We start from the raw sequence: 16,533 nt of genomic DNA on the forward strand, positions 1-16,533 counted from the left end.
CGCGGTGATTGGAGGAGGGAGACGTGGCACAGACCTGCGCTTCATCCGCAGCCAGGATCGATCCCGGCCGTGTCTCCGGCGCTGTCCCGAGTGCCCCCCCCCCCCCAAGGGCGGCCAGAGAGGTCGGCAGCAAAGATCCTCCGCTATAGGATCTTTGGTCGGGAGTCAGACGGGCGCGGTGCCCCCAGGGCCACAGCCAGCGCAGAGAAGCAGCGCTAAACCCAGCTCAACTCTGCCTGTCCCGCCAGTTGAGCCTACAGCCCTTCCTGGATTTGCGGGAAATATGGCCAGCACGGAGAAGCAGCGCTGGTATCCCGCCAGTCCAGACAGTGTAGTTAACCCGGTGAGACAGGCAGAGTTGAGCTGCATTTAGCGCTGGATTGAGCCTCCGAAGCCTCCGGCCCTCCTCGCGACCAACCTCCAGCACACACCGCGGGCCCGTCTGACCTACGGTCCTGTAAATATGAAAATGATGGGATATTACGATGCAAATTGAAACCTAATGCAAAGATGTTTTGCACAGAACGTTTGCACCAGCAGTGACTTGTAGTCCTGAGGTACCTGTAGCTAAACCTTTCAAACGGCAGGAATTCGGATCAGGCACATATAGATGGTATGTAGAGATGGCAACAGACAAAGTGAAATGAGAATGTCACACCTTCCATATATGCTCAACAGTTTTTACTTAAAATTACCAAAAAATGCAAACCTTGTCATTTTTTTCAACAAATTACAAGTCAGGTGATTACACCACCCACCCTTGCCCCACCACCATATGCCTTCTCTAGACTTTAGACTTCAGACAGAGAGCATGGACACAGGCCCTTTGGCCCACCAGGTCCATGCCAACCGATGATCATGCCTGTACTCCATCACTATCCCACACACTTGGGACGATTTTCAATTTTTACCAAAGCCAATTAACCTACAAACCTGTACGCCTTTGGAGTGTGGGATGAAACTGGAGCACCTGGAGAAGACCCATGCGGTCACAGGGAGAACGTACAAACTCCGTACAGACAGCACCCACAGTCAGGATTGAACGCGAGTCTCTGGCGCTGTAAAGCAGCAACTCTACCGCTGCTCCGCCATGCAGCCCCTCTTTACCCTGAAGAAGCAGAGTAGGGTAAAACCCCCTTCATAAGATGTGTTAGAAAATAAAAGGTAATCATTATATTCCTGCATGTTGTTCGTTCTCAGTATCTTCTCATAGTGAGAGGAAATAAACATCTTGGTTTGATACTGCTAGTTCCAGTTTATCTTAGTTTAGTTTAGAAATACACCGTGGAAACAGTCCATTCGGCCCACCTAGTCTGCACCCGCTCACAGTAGTTCTATCCTACATACTACGGCAAATTTACAGAAACCATTAACCTACGAACCTGCATGACCAGTGTTAATATCAATAACAGGAGACTGCAGATAGAGGATATTCATTGGGCAGACAGAGGATATTCATCCCAAGCGATTTGGTTGGAATCCAGCCAGATACGATGGTATAAATGGGTCCTTTGTTCCGTGGCTAAAAAAATCCAATGTGAAGCAAGTTGGTGCAGTCTTAAACTATGTGGAACGTATGAATTAAGAGGAGGTGAAGCCATTCAATAGGATTGCAGCTGATCTGATAGTGACTTCAACTTTGCATCCATGTCTACCCTGAAAATCTCACTGCATCACTTATCACCAATCTATTTCACCACCCTTTGAGGAAGAGAGTTCCAAAGACTCAAGTCACAGGAAAAAGTCTTGAACAAGTGGGCCCTTACTTTTAAACTGATTCCAACCATCCACCTTGTGAAGGGTCCATTGCATATTTTCACACCTCATACACCATTTACCAGATCTTTGACCACTCTCGTAATTCACCTATGTAATCTATTCAAAGGTGAATTTCCCTTTGTAATCTATTGAATTCGCTACCTATCTCTGTGTCGCCAGTAAATGAAGCAGCCATTCCTTCCATTCTTTCATCTAAGTCATTTTTATAAATTGTTTAAAGTTGAAACCCCAGCACTATTTCCTAATTGAATTTTGCCAATCATATAAAGAACTTTCAGGCCCACATACTGTCTCATGGTAGCCAGTTTTCTATCTGTGCCAATATGTTACTTCCTACATCATCAGCTTTTGTTTTCCTCAGTACCCCACCAAATTCTATAAATCTTTGTCCACCCAGATGTTCCTCTTTATCCACAACACATGTTGCTTCTTCTAGAAGATTTTTAATAATTTGGCCAAAACGATTTATTTCACAAACTTTGCTGAGTTTGCATCACTTTCAATGTTCCCTTGTAGAATGTCTTTCAACACAGCTTTTAACACTTTAAAAGAGCATGGAGAATGTTTACAAAGATTTTGCCAAGACTTGAAGCCCTGGGTAATAGGGAAAGCTTAGACAGGCTTGGGCTTCATTCGTTGGAGAGCAGGATGCTGAGGGGTGATCTTATAGAGTATAAACTCCTGAGGGTCTGATCAGCCATGATCGCAATGAATGGCGGTGCTGGCTCGAAGGGCCGAATGGCCTCCTCCTGCACCTATTGTCTATGTTTCTATGAAGGGAGTACATAGGTTGAATGCACAAATATTTTTTTAAAAATGCAGGGTAGGGACACAAGAACCAGAGGACATAAGCTAAAGGTAAGAGGGGCAACTTTGTTTACAGTTTTTGTCAATCGCTTTGACACTAGTTTCAGAACCTTGATGTCATTTTTCACAACTCTAGATACAAAACTCACAACCAATGATCAAAATGCATTTTTTTCAAAACTCTAACACTTTTTCCAATTTCTTGGATACAATTCACATAAACCAAAGATCATTTGTCCATTGAACTATAATCACCTGTTCAAAATGACACAACTTAACATCAAAGTATAACCATTTCAAAATGCAATTCACACATTACATTTGAGATGACTGTCTATTCATTTCATTACAATAATCTAACTATCAATTGATACAACTGCTCAAAATGACAAGTAACTGTTGCATTACTCTTAAAGCATAGTCTTATGGAAACTGAGGATGAGCATGTTCAGATCATGACAGTTTCAGGATGACGACAATGATTGACACCACCTGTGACACCAATTTGTTACTGATGATTGATCTGACCTTGTGGTATGGGTGTAAGTGGCATCCACAACAACATCTGTAGTGATACAACATGGAGCAGGCAGGTGGGCACCTTAGAGGTCAAGTAGGAGAAGGAAGAGGAGGAAGAGGAGGAAGACGTGGTCAAAGGAATGGCAGGGGACAAGCACCCCTTTTGAGAGGTGGCCATGGGCCCCATTTGAGGGGTGTGGGGGAACGGGGTCGAGGACAAGGACCAAGACAGCAACGGCAAAGAGCCTCCAATGAGATTAGAGCAATGGTTGTAGATCATGTCATCAATCATGGCATGACAATGATTGAGGCAGCGAGAATGATACAACCAAACCTTAGAAGATCAACCGTGGCCTCAATCATTAGAACTTTCCGCAATAAGTCTTCAGCATGCATTACAGTAAACATTACAGTACTGTAGGCTACTCTTACTGTAATTGTCAAATGATTGTACACTGCATGCCAATGTGCAGCACAGAGTAGGTAATGTGACTATGAAAATGTGTTCTACAGTATGATGACATGTTCTTCCTGTCATATTCCCTACAGAATTGAGACTAGACCCAATAGTGGAGGCAGAGGCAGACTCCTCACTGAGGAACAGGAACGGGCTGTGGTCAACATGGTCCGGGCCAGAAATGACATTCGGCTTAGAGAAATCAGACAGAACATCCTGGACGATGAAGGTCTCTTCAGGAATGTGGAAGCCATAAGTTTGCCGACCATTGCACGTGTTCTGAAAAGGCACCAGGTGTCCCTCAAACAGTTGTACCGTGTGCCTTTTGAAAGAAATGCAGACAGAGTGAAGCAACTGAGGATTGAGTATGTTCAGGTATGTTCAATTTCATGATGCCTGTTTGTGAAAAATTCCCCATCATTGTACTGTAATCAATACTGTACAGTAATTCTCTTTCCAACATGTCTTTTTGTACATAGAGGGTGATGGCCCTGGATGCGGATGACAATCATCACAAATTTGTTTTTGTGGATGAGGCAGGTTTCAACCTGGCCAAGACAAGGAGGAGAGGGCGAAATTTAATTGGCCAGCGGGCAACCATACAAGTACCTGCACGACATGGGGCCAACATCAGTATGTGTGCGGCGATATCAGAAGATGGTGTGGTGGGGCGTAGATCTCTGATTGGCGCATACAATGCAGAGCTCCTTGTTGCATTTCTTGATGAGCTAACTCTAGTCTGTAGAGCTGTTGGTGTAATTTATGTCATTGTGTGGGACAATGTCAGGTTCCACCACGCTCATCTGGTGCAGGCATGGTTTCAGGCCCATCCACAGTTCCTCACTGTGTACTTGCCCCCATACTCTCCTTTCCTTAACCCCATTGAGGAATTTTTCTCCACATGGAGGTGGAAAGTGTATGATCGGCATCCGCATCAACAAGTGACCCTTCTTCAGGCCATGGACAATGCCTGCGATGACATTACAGCAGACCAGTGTCAGGCCTGGATTCGCCATGCGCGAAGGTACTTTAAAAGATGTTTGGCAAACGAAAACATCTATGCGGATGTGGATGAGAACCTGTGGCCCAATCCACAAGACAGGGTTGATGGGGATGACGAGTGATTGTTGATCCTTTGTTTAGCTTTTTTTTCTTACTGTACAGTAGCCAGGTGAGGAACACGGCAGTTTGTTTTGCAGGACTTTTTTTTTGTTTTGTTACAGTAATTGTTGCTTTCATTCAACCTATGTTGCCATTTAGTTTGTATTCATCAATAAATTTCAGCTTTGTTCAATGATTCCACTGTGTCTGTGGTATTCTCTCTACTAATCCTTTTACAGTGACATTACGTGTAGCACAGGATGAAACATGTATCACATATTTTGTACTACAATATTTAATGGTTGTACGAACAACTAAACAGTGAAACTATGTGTATGTTGTGTGTGGGTGATCTAAAGAAATGTCCCTATGGTATTTCATGATAAATGAGTTGTTTGAACCAATGATTCTGTGAGTGCAAGCTTTCTTTAAAGATATGAATACACAATGCAATGTTTTGAACGTTGGACAGCCTGTGATACAAGTGGTGACCGTTTTGAGTTTTGTATCTAGAGTTGTGAAAAATGACATCAAGGTTCTGAAACTAGTGTCAAAGCGACAAAAACTGTAACTAAAAAACTCTGATCTTGGATGTGGATTTGTGTGTGTGTGTGTGTGCGTGTCTATGTGCGTGTGTGTGTGTGTGCGCGCGTGCGTGTGGGTGTGTGTGTGTGTGTGTGTGTGCACGTGGGTGTGTGTGTGTGTGTGTGTGTGTCTGTGTGTGTGTGTATGTGTGTGTGTGTGTGTGTGTGTGTGTGTGTGTGCGTGTGCGTTTATTTGTTTATGTGTGATCACATCTACTCGAAGAAACAACGTGCTAACGGGAATATTTTTACATATTCCGGTAGAGATTTACCCCCTGGAGTCCAAAATCGGCTTACCTGAAAAATTTGTGCTTTATTTCTTGAGTTATTAATCAAAATCTTCACAAATCCGATAAAAATTTGAATTCAAAACGCGTTTTTTTCACTGATGACGTGACAATAGATCTGCCTGCCTGCCGTGCCATCTGTTCGCGCTGCGACTGACGTCACCTGCCATCCCTCCCTCCTCCCCCCATTGTTCAAAAGTCATCCCGTCGACTGAATACCGAAGATCATCGCTGAAGACTGCGGCACGCTCTGCGAGTGAAGAACGAGCAAGTCGGGCCCTGTTTTAGAGCTCTCGGGTCCGTCTCGGCTCCCGTCCGTCGCTGCCAAAATACATTTGAAAAAAACCCCGATCTTTGAAAAGAAGATCATAGAGCGCTGTCTTCTTGCTCGCGCTGTCAGGAGTGAATGAATAATATTAATATAATATCAATGGGGGTGGTTAGTGTGTGTGTGTGTGGGGGGTGGTTAGTGTGTGTGTGTGTGACGTCGCAGGCTGCCCACTCCCCCCGCAACTGCGTGTTGAGGGGACGGGACCCAACGGGTCCCACTTGGTCTTGTAATATTTAAAATACACGTGGACAGGTACGTGGATTAACATCCATGACCAGGGATCTGAGATCTTTTATAATTTAAATCCAAAGTATGTCCAAAGTTTAAAACTGTCATCATTTGTTGGCTAACTCAATAATTTTGGAGAAGCCTAGTAAAGCGGCCTTTTCACGGGGCGAGTTGACGCAAGATGTCACCAGAGTGAAGAGGTCGTGGTCCAGCACGAGTCTCGCACGATATAACGGCAGTAGATAAAGAGTTCCCACGGTACTCGGCATTTCTGCTATTTGTGCGAGTGACTTGTCCGTTTCCCGAGCATTCCCGTTAAATCTTGAATGAACATCGTGAACTACACGTGACACAAATGATGTAACTTTTTTTTTCACACACTATATATATCCTCCCTTGGTTGAATTGGCTCATTTGGAGACATATTTTACTGTGTATGTGGGAGACACAGATGGACTGAGCACAGTACCTCGGTCTTACTGTGCGTGGGAGAGGGGGAGAAAGAGACGTACACTCACAGAGGCAGAGTCTCTCAGCCTGTGTAAGAGGGAGGGAGAGAGAGAGAGAGGCACACACAAGGTGGATGTGAAATCTCACCTGCCTGTTTCAGTGACAGACACCCGCCGTCAGTAAATGAAGACACCCCCATCTGTCTCCCCCTCCTCTCCCTCGACTCCCCCACCTTTCTCTCCCAACTCCAGTCCCGTCCCGACCCCCTGGGAAACTGAATAGAGCAACAGTCAACTGCTGCCTGTGCGCTGATATGACAATAAAGGCTACTTTACTTTACTGAGTTAAAGCGTTCCCACGGTAGACTGTAAAACTGGGACCCTGGTTCTGGACTCCCCCAACACCGGAACCCTTCTTCAGACAGCCTAATCGGAATTGAGTCTGAAGATGTGTCTCGTCCCGAAACATCAGCTTTTTTTCTCCAGAGATGCTGCTTGACTCGCTGAGTTACTCCAGCTTTTTGTGTCTGTCTTCGGTTTAAACCAGCATGTACAGTTCACTCCTTACACGGGTCTCTGTACAACATTGATTGGTAGCGTTCCGGACCCCTGGACCCGAGGACTCCGACCTGTATCTCTCAAAGAAGTACATGTGAAAAATTTCTCACGGACCATAAAAATGCGTAACCTTTCAGTAAAGTCCCTTTTAAAGTCCCTTTTAAAGATTATAGTTATTTTCTTGAATCTCATTAACATAACTCATGAATAAGTTGATGTCCATATGCGGATGCAAATCTTTATTTTTATTTATTTTTTAAATTCAATCCCACATAAGATAATTTTAACTCACCTTCTGTCCCCTCTGTCCAGCTTCCGGGTTCACCGTTCGCAGGAGTTCCCACGGTACCCGCAAGAGTTATTACGGATATCGCACTGGCCACTACGTTCATATAATGTTGCAATACTCAACCACAAGTGTACAAGTCACTCTTGGAGAAATTCAAACTTTCTTGAATTTTCTCCCGAGTGACCAAGTTACACGATGACCTGCCGTTAGCGCTACGGTGGTCCACGGTGGTCCACGAATGCCGCACTGTTATCGCACGAGGTTCCCACGATGTTAAACTCCGGTTAACTCTTGCGTCAAGTCGCCCCGTGAAAAGGCCGCTTAACTGGCTCGATATAATACTCCTGCCGCAAACTTTAGAGTAAATACACTTCCAATATGGGAGTCAAATAAAATCACTTCTGTAGGAACAATTATGTTCGGAGAATTCAATAATACATTGTTAGAAGCCACACTACAGCCATTTAAATAAAATCAAGAATCGTCAATGTTGGTTTAACATATCCAATATTCCTAACATTTTGTTTGATTTTAAAAATGTTTAATGTCTTTTAAGAAACAGAGAAAGATGTTAAAGTGAATTTACCCAGGGAGCAGCGATCTCCTTTATCCTCTTCCCCTCTGAGTCACTGATGAAGTTGTGGTACAGTGCGACATATGGCTTCTGGCTTATAATCTCCCTCTTCACAGGCTGGAGAATCAAATGTGGACTGAGGTTTGATTCATAGGAGCAGTACAGCTTTGAATCTTGATAGTGTTTTGGCTGTAACATAATAAATCAATAATGACCAAGAAATATGTTAGAGAAAATCGTAATGGAAGTATTAGCCTCAAGAATTACAAATAATTTTGACCTTGCAGGGTGCATATATAAAAATGATGTTCGATATTATCAGGAAGTATTTCACATAAAACTATCATTCAGTGGCAGGATAGTTCAGAAGCAGCCGAATTTAAACCTGCGCACAGTGGCACAGTGGTAGAGTTGCTGACTTACAGCACCAGAGACCTGGGTTCGATCCTGACCATGGGTGCTTGCCTGTACGGAGTTTGTATGTGACCGGCGTGGGTTTTCTCTGAGATCTTCGGTTTCTTCCCACACTCCAAAGACGTACAGGTTTGTAGTTTAATTGGCTTGGTATAAATGTATATTGTCCCTCGTGTGTGTAGGATAGGGTTAGTGTGGGGGGATCGCTGGTCAGCACGGACGTGGCGGGCTGAAGGGCCTGTTTCCGCTCTGTAACTCTAAACTAAACTAAACATTAAGCATGATGGCATAATAACATGATACAGGATGGTATATATCACCATAAATACTTTTAACAGACTAGTCAAAGTTTCTTCACAGTTCTCCCCATTTCTTGTTCCAGAAGCTGTTCTCCAATGAACGGGAAGCTGGTCACACAATCCCTATCCATGTTTTAGGATATGATTTAAATGGTGGGTTATTGAGTAGGGTGAGAATTACGGCTTCAGTAATAATTTTCCCTTAATGTGAAACAACACAAAATTTGACCCCACTTGCCACGTCCATTGATAAAATATGATTTAAAGATAAGAAATTTGAAAGAAAATAACTTTGACTTTTGATGCCAGACCAAATTAGAGCTGCCGGAGGATGTAGTTGAGGCAGATACTATTGCAACGTTTAAGAAACATTTAGACAGGTACATGGATAGGACTGGTTTAGTGGGATATGGGCCAAACGCAGGCAGGTGGGACTACTGTAGATGGGACATTTTTGCCAGTGTGGCCAGGTTGGGCCTAAGGGCCTGTTTCCCCGCTGTCAGACTCTATGACTATGACCATTGTGGAATTTCAGCCACAGATGATACAATTAGACAAGAAATGAAGCTGGATAATGCCGCTACAGTTTAAAATAAAAGAAGATCAAATAAACTTGCAAATCCCCTTCTTGACTGAGAAAGTACTAAAAATTGAATTAAATTGGAGTAATAATTTCATTATTCCGTTTTGGGACATTTGAAACATTCCTGACTCTTGAGTAATTGTCCACTAGAAGTGAGAGGTTGTGATTTTACCTGTGAACCCAGCTTCTGACACAGTGATTCATAAGTGTTCCTTGTCAGCAGGTACGTCACGTTTGGTCTTTGAAGCACAACATCCTTGGGATGAGCATCTGCAGAGGCTCCCAAGAGTTTTTGATACTTTGCTATGTTTCTGGAAATTCTTCTGTTGTTAACATCTGTTGACGAGAAGTTAGACATCAAAGTAGGACCTGAAGACTCGGTATATCAATAATATAAATGTAGACAGTGGTGGCGCAGTGTGGCAGCGGTAGAGTTGCTGCCTCACAGCGCCAGAGACCCGGGTTCGATCCCGACTACGGGTGCTGTTTGTACAGAGTTTGTATGTTCTCCCTGTGACCGCGTGGGTTTTCTCTGGGTGCTCCGGTTTCCTCCCACACTCCAAAGATGTACAAGTTTGCAGGTTACACAAAAATGCTGGAGAAACTCAGCAGGTGCAGCAGCATCTATGGGGCGAAGGAAATAGGTAACGTTTCGGGCTTCAGAAGGGTTTCGGCCCGAAACTTTGCCTATTTCATTCGCTCCATAGATGCTGCTGCACCCGCTGAGTTTCTCCAGCATTTTTGTGTACCTTCGATTTTCCAGCATCTGCAGTTCATTCTTAAACACAAAAGTTTGCAAGTTAATTGGCTTCGGTAAAATTGTAAATTGTCTCTAGTGTGCATGTTAGTGCCAGTGTATGGGTCGGCGCAGACTTGGTGGGCTGAATGGCCTGTTACACTGAATGGTACTGTATATTTAAAGTCTAAAGCAAAGCCTAAACGAAAAGATGTACAAGTTCTTATTGGTAAGCAGAGAGTTTGTTTATTGCAAAGCAGAACATTTAGCTTGATAAGCAAATACACCTTTTTTTTGTACTAATGTTTTGCGGACATTAATTAATTGACTAAGTACCAGGAGATATAATGTATAAAATCATACCTTGTTTACAAGCTATGGTTTTGCTGAAAATTAACCTGACATGTGTTTAGTGGGATTGTATTCATGTGAAGCTTGTCCAGAAACAGATGCAGAAGAATTCTGCTTTTTGTAAAAGGCTAACTCTTTTGTTGGGACCAATGTGGCTTCCGATCTTACAGGTCTTACGAGAATTTCTTTCTTACAAAAGAAATTTAAATATATTTCAAATTATATCTTGCTCTCTGGTATTTCTTTCACTATCTGTTACACTTGTCTGTGGCTTGATTGTACTCAATGTCTAGTGCAAGGAACTGCAGATGCTACTATTCCAAAGAAAGACACCAAATGCTGGAATAACTCAGGGGGTCAGGCAGCATCACTGTAAAACATGGATAGGTAACTTTTCAGATCGGGTCTGAAGAAAGGTCCTAAAACGCCATCTCTTCCATGTTCTCCAGAGATGCTGCGTGACCCGCTGAGTTACTCCAGCACTTTGTGTCTTTTTTCATGTGTAGTATAATTTGATGGGATAGCACGCAAACAAAACCTTTCACCGCATCTTGGAACACATGACCGAAATAAACCAATTCTCAAAAAAATTCCTAGAAGGAAAGGAACTTACAGATAAGTCCAGATATTGAATTAAATCTGGGGTGATAAATACTGCATATAGTTTCCCGTTGCTAAATCACAGCTGATAAAAACATCGAAACATAGAAAATAGGTGCAGGAGTAGGCCATTCGGCCCTTTGAGCCAGCACCGCCATTCAATATAATCGTGGCTGTTCATCCAAAATCAGTACCCCATTCCAGCTTTTTCCCCATATCCCTTGATTCCCTTAGCCCCAAGAGCTAAATCTAACTCTCTCTTGAAAGAGTCATGCAGTGACTGACTGTACAAAACTGAGGAAAAGTGAGTTTAGTTTAGTTTAGTTTGGAGATATAGCGCAGTAACAGGCCCTTTGGCCCACAAAGTAGGCACCGACCAGCGATCACCCGTATCCATTCCATGTTATCCCAGTTCCACATCCTACACACTGAGAGCAATCTACAGAAAGCAGTTAACCTATGAACGTGTACATCTTTGGAGTGTTGGAGGAAACAGGAACGCCCGGAGAAAACCCACGTGGTCAGAGTGAGAACGTGCGAACTCCGTTCAGACGGTACCCATAGTCAGACCCGGCCCTCTTACGCTTTAAGACAGCAACTCTAACGCTGCACCACTGCGCCACCCGAGATGGTATAACAGCAGTGGAATTCATAAGAGCACTGTACTAATAGAAACTTACAAAATTCTTAAGGGGTTGGACAGGCTAGATGCAGGAAGATTGTTCCCGATGTTGGGGAATTCCAGAACAAGGGGTCACAGTTTAAGGATAAGGGGGAAATCTTTTAGGATCCAGATGAGAAAAACATTTTTCACACAGAGAGTAGTGAATCTCAGGAATTCTCTGCCACAGAAGGTAGTTGAGGCCAGTTCATTGGCTATATTTAAGAGGGAGTTAGATGTGGCCCTTGTGGCTAAAGGGATCAGGGGGTATGAAGAGAAGGCAGGTACAGGATACTGAGTTGGATGATCGGCCATGATCATATTGAATGGCGGTGCAGGCTCGAAGGGCCGAATGGCCTACTCCTGCACCTATTTTCTATGTTTCTATGTAATAGATCTGACAAAATATAAAAAGTAAGACTGACAGTAAAAGCAAAATAGAGACTGCAGCGAGACAAAAATCCAAATCAGATTAGAATGGAATAAAATGGGAGAATAAAATAAGATTAATGTAGGACTCATGTAAATTGGGTTTCTGACATTCGATGTGACTCAATAGACCAGAGAGCTCACTTGAGTGCTGTTTATGACTCGCAGTGAGAAGCCACTTAAACATCCACTTCACAACGGGGAGTTGTGATGATAGAGCCATTCCAAATATGAGCAACACTGAGGTTTTGGATACAATTCTGTCTTATCGAAAGCTGTTGAGGAAACCTTGAGGACAATATCCTTCTTTGAAGGTGGGAGTTCAAGTTCAAGTGTTCAAGTGAGTTTATTGTCATGTGTCCCTGTATAGGACAATGAAATTCTTGCTTTGCTTAAGCACACAGAAAATAGTAGGCATTTACTACAAAACAGATAAATGTGTCCATATACCATGATATAAATATATACACACATGAATAAATAAACTGGTAGTGCAAATAACAGAAAGTGGTTGCTAATAATCAGAGTTTTGTCCGAGCCAGGTTTAATAGCCTGATGGCTGAGGGGAAGTAGCTATTCCTGAACCTGGTTGTTGCAGTCTGGGATTTGTAATGGATGAAATATAGAAATTTATTTTGAGACTTGAGGAACGTTGTGTGATCAAAAATAGGTACAGACCAAGAAGACGAAAAGTGTAGCTGTCAACAAAGGTAGTGGGTTTGATTAAACTTGGTGATTACCACATGGAAACTGCAGCTTTGGAGAACTAGAGGGTTGGAAGAGTTTACATCACATACCAAGCTGCAGCAGTTCTTTAGACAGGATCACTGCTTTGCCGACATTTCCTATCTGAAAAACAATACAGGAACATTGAGTAGCATAGAAACATAGAAAATAGGCGCAGGAGTAGGCCATTCGGCCCTTCGAGCCTGCACCGCCATTCAATATGATCATGGCTGATCATCCAACTCAGTATCCTGTACCTGCCTTCTCTCCATACCCCCTGATCCCTTTAGCCACAAGGGCCACATCTAACTCCCTCTTAAATATAGCTAGCGTTGCAGTATTTCACTTTTCGCACACATATTCAGATAGATTATCCAGACAGTAATAACGAACGTGTATGGAAGTTGTTCGGAATTGCTTCCCAAACTGAAAACCTTTGTTTTGAAAAAAGAATGAAGAAATTCAGAATACTTAAATAAGAAATGCCAAAACAACAAAGTACTCTGTTGAAAAAAAGCATAAAGTGCTGGAATAACTCAGCCGGTCAGGCAGTGTCTCTGAAGAACATGGATGGACTATGTTAAGGGTCAGGACCCTTTCTTCAGACTGATTGCAGTCTGACCACCTACCATTTGCCAGGCACCCACCTCTCTTCCAACTTTCTCCCCCCCTATTGCAATCACTCTGATGAGTCAGCAATAACAGTTTGTGTAAGTGGTGCCCACAACATAGTGAAATGCCCCAAGTTACTTCCCACTTCAAACACATGTTTATATTCTGTGGTAAACAAGATTACTCTTCGGAAACCTCAAATATCTTTCCAATGTCTCAAAACATTTTGTTTGTTTCCAATGCAACATTAAAGCTCAGAGTGAATTATAATTAAGATCAGGAAACGCAGGGTAGGTTTGAGATTGCTCTCTGTGACAAACTTTAGAAACACAGAAAATAGGTGCAGGAGTAGGCCATTCAGCCCTTCGAGCCAGCACTGCCATTCAATCTTAATGGCTGGTCATCCACAATCAGTAGCCCATTCCTGCTTTCTTCCCATATCCCTTGATTCCATTAGCCCTATATCTAACTCTCTCTTGAAAATATCCAGTGGATTGGCCTCCACTGCCTTTTGTGGCAGAGAATTCCACGGATTCACAACTCTGGGTGAAAAAGTTTTTCCTCATCTCAGTCTTAAATGGCCTACCCCTTATTCTAAAAATGTGACCCCAGGTTCTGGACTCCCCCAACATGGAAACCATTTTTCCTGCATCTAGCCTGTCCAATCCCTTAAGAAATGCATATGTTTCTATAAGATCCCCTCTCACCCTTCTAAACTCCAGTGAACATAAGCCTGGTTGACCCATTCTTTATCTTGAGATACGTTAAAAAAAAAGAAGTAGAAGCAGGAGCAGCCAACACGCTCTCATCACTCCCTGCCGTTCAATAATATTACTGCTGGTCTTTTACCTGTTGGACAGGTTACTAGCACGAGCCCGACACCCCTTGTTTCCCCTAATATCCAAAATAAATAATTCACTATCTTGATTATACTTTAATAGTATTCCAAAGATGATCAGCCATGATCGTAATGAATGGTGGTGCTGGCTCTAAGGGCCAAATGGCCTCCTCCTCCTGCACCTAGTTTCTATGTTTCTATGTATTTAGTCTATTACTCAAATCTGTTTGCAATGAAGACCAACATAGTTGTTTTCTTTATTGCTTGTTGTATATGTGTGTTAGCTTTCGATGTATATGATTGCCATGTCCTGCCAATCATGGATGTGGATAAGCTTTTCCCATTGAGAGTAGGGAAGATTCAAACAAGAAGACATGACTTGAGAATTAAGGGACAGAAGTTTAGGGGTAACATTAGGGGGAACTTCTTTACTCAGAGAGTGGTAGCTGTGTGGAATGAGCTTCCAGTGGAAGTGGTGGAGGCAGGTTCGATTTTATCATTTAAAAATAAATTGGATAGGTATATGGACGGGAAAGGAATGGAGGGTTATGGTCTGAGTGCAGGTAGATGGGACTAGGCGAGAGTAAGTGTTCGACATGGACTAGAAGGGCTGAGATGGCCTGTTTCCGTGCTGTAATTGTTATATGGTTATATGGTTATATGGATATGGGCCGAATGCAGGCAGGTGGGACTAGTGTCGATGGGACATGTTGGTCAGTGTGGGTGAGTTGGGCCGAAGGGCCTGTTTCCACACTGTAAGACTATATGACTATGAATATGATATCTTAGAATACACTGTTGATTCATATTTTCATCAAAACCTGTCTCTTCTCGTGGGAAGGATGTTGACAAATGTTGGAATAAAATTCCACGGATGGGATTCGCTAGTCTGGCATTTTATCAAAGTGTACGGCACGGACTTGAAGGGCCGAGATGGCCTGTTTCCGTGCTGTAATTGTTATATGTTATATGGTCCCTTTGGACACCATTACATCTCTCTACCATTACAATAAAACTGCATTTATAAAGTTTTCAACCTTGAATGGACAACCTCACACTTTTTCATATTTTATTCCACATGGCACATCCTTACCCATTCACTTGCTCTATCTATACATTCTGCCCACCTCTTCCCCCCCCTCACACCCACCAAACCCCTGAAGCTTTTCTCAATTCTCAGTCTGAAGAAGGGTCCCGACCTGAAATGTCATCCATCCTTTTTCTCCAAAGATGCTGCCTGACCTAATGACTTACTCCAGCTCTTTGTATCTGTCTTCGCATTACTACCACCCACCTTTGCATCCTTGTAAAACTTATCAAAATAACACTAGGTCTCAATCAAATCTTTGATAGCAACAATAAGCATCTAGTAACCAGGAAGCAATCCCTGAGCACCTCATCAGTTATAGAAGGCATATGGCTTCATTGGGCTTTGGTTAGACTGTATTTGGAGTATTGCATACAATTCAAGTGGCCGCATTATAGGAAAGATGTGACAGGGTGCAGAGTCATCAGAATGATGTATGGACTAGGGGGTATTAGCTACAGGGAGAGGTTGGACAAACATAGATTGGAACTCCAGAGGTTATAGGGAGAGCTGATAGAAGTATATAAAATTAAGAGAGGAATTGCCATAGAGGGAGTACAGAGAAGGTTCACCAGACTGATTCCTGGGATGTCACGACTTTCATATGAAGAAAGACTGGATAGACTCGGCTTGTTCTCGCTAGAATTTAGAAGATTGAGGGGGGATCTTATAGAAACTTACAAAACTCTTAAGGGGTTGGACAGGCTAGATGCAGGAAGATTGTTCCCGATGTTGGGGAAGTCCAGAACAAGGGGTCACAGTTTAAGGATAAGGGGGAAGTCTTTTAGGACCGAGATGAGGAAAACATTTTTCACACAGAGAGTGGTGAATCTGTGGAATTCTCTGCCACAGAAGTTAGTTGAGGCCAGTTCATTGGCTATATTTAAGAGGGAGTTAGATGTGGCCCTTGTGGCTAAAGGGATCAGGGGATATGGAGAGAAGGCAGGTACAGGATACTGAGTTGGATGATCAGCCATAATCATATTGAATGGCAGTGCAGGCTCGAAGGGCCGAATGGCCTACTCCTGCACCTATTTTCTATGTTTCTATGTCTATGTTTCTATGTATTGATAGGGTAGACTGTCAGAACCTTTTTTGCAGGATGGAAAACAAAAACACTAGAGGGCATAGCTTTATAGTGAGAAAGACAAAGCTTAACGTAGATGTGTGATCTACTGATGTTAGTAAAATAGATGTCACCTATCCGTATTCTCCAGTGATGCTGCCTGACCTG

At 43.1% G+C, this 16,533-nt stretch overlaps 1 protein-coding gene across 1 annotated transcript in view; it reads right to left on the reverse strand.

Annotated features, from left to right (window-relative positions):
- Positions 1 to 16,533, reverse strand: part of p4ha3 (prolyl 4-hydroxylase subunit alpha 3) — a 70,775-nt gene that overhangs the window by 38,540 nt on the left and 15,702 nt on the right. The window contains exons 5-7 of the mRNA XM_033023205.1: positions 12,834 to 12,885; positions 9,432 to 9,595; positions 7,976 to 8,152 (exon numbers count right to left, since the gene is read on the reverse strand). Coding sequence (XP_032879096.1) covers positions 7,976 to 8,152; positions 9,432 to 9,595; positions 12,834 to 12,885 — 393 coding nt within the window. The remainder of the gene's footprint in view (positions 1 to 7,975; positions 8,153 to 9,431; positions 9,596 to 12,833; positions 12,886 to 16,533) is intronic.

This window comes from Amblyraja radiata, chromosome 6, assembly GCF_010909765.2.
Source record: "Amblyraja radiata isolate CabotCenter1 chromosome 6, sAmbRad1.1.pri, whole genome shotgun sequence".
In the NCBI taxonomy this organism is placed as follows: domain Eukaryota; kingdom Metazoa; phylum Chordata; class Chondrichthyes; order Rajiformes; family Rajidae; genus Amblyraja; species Amblyraja radiata.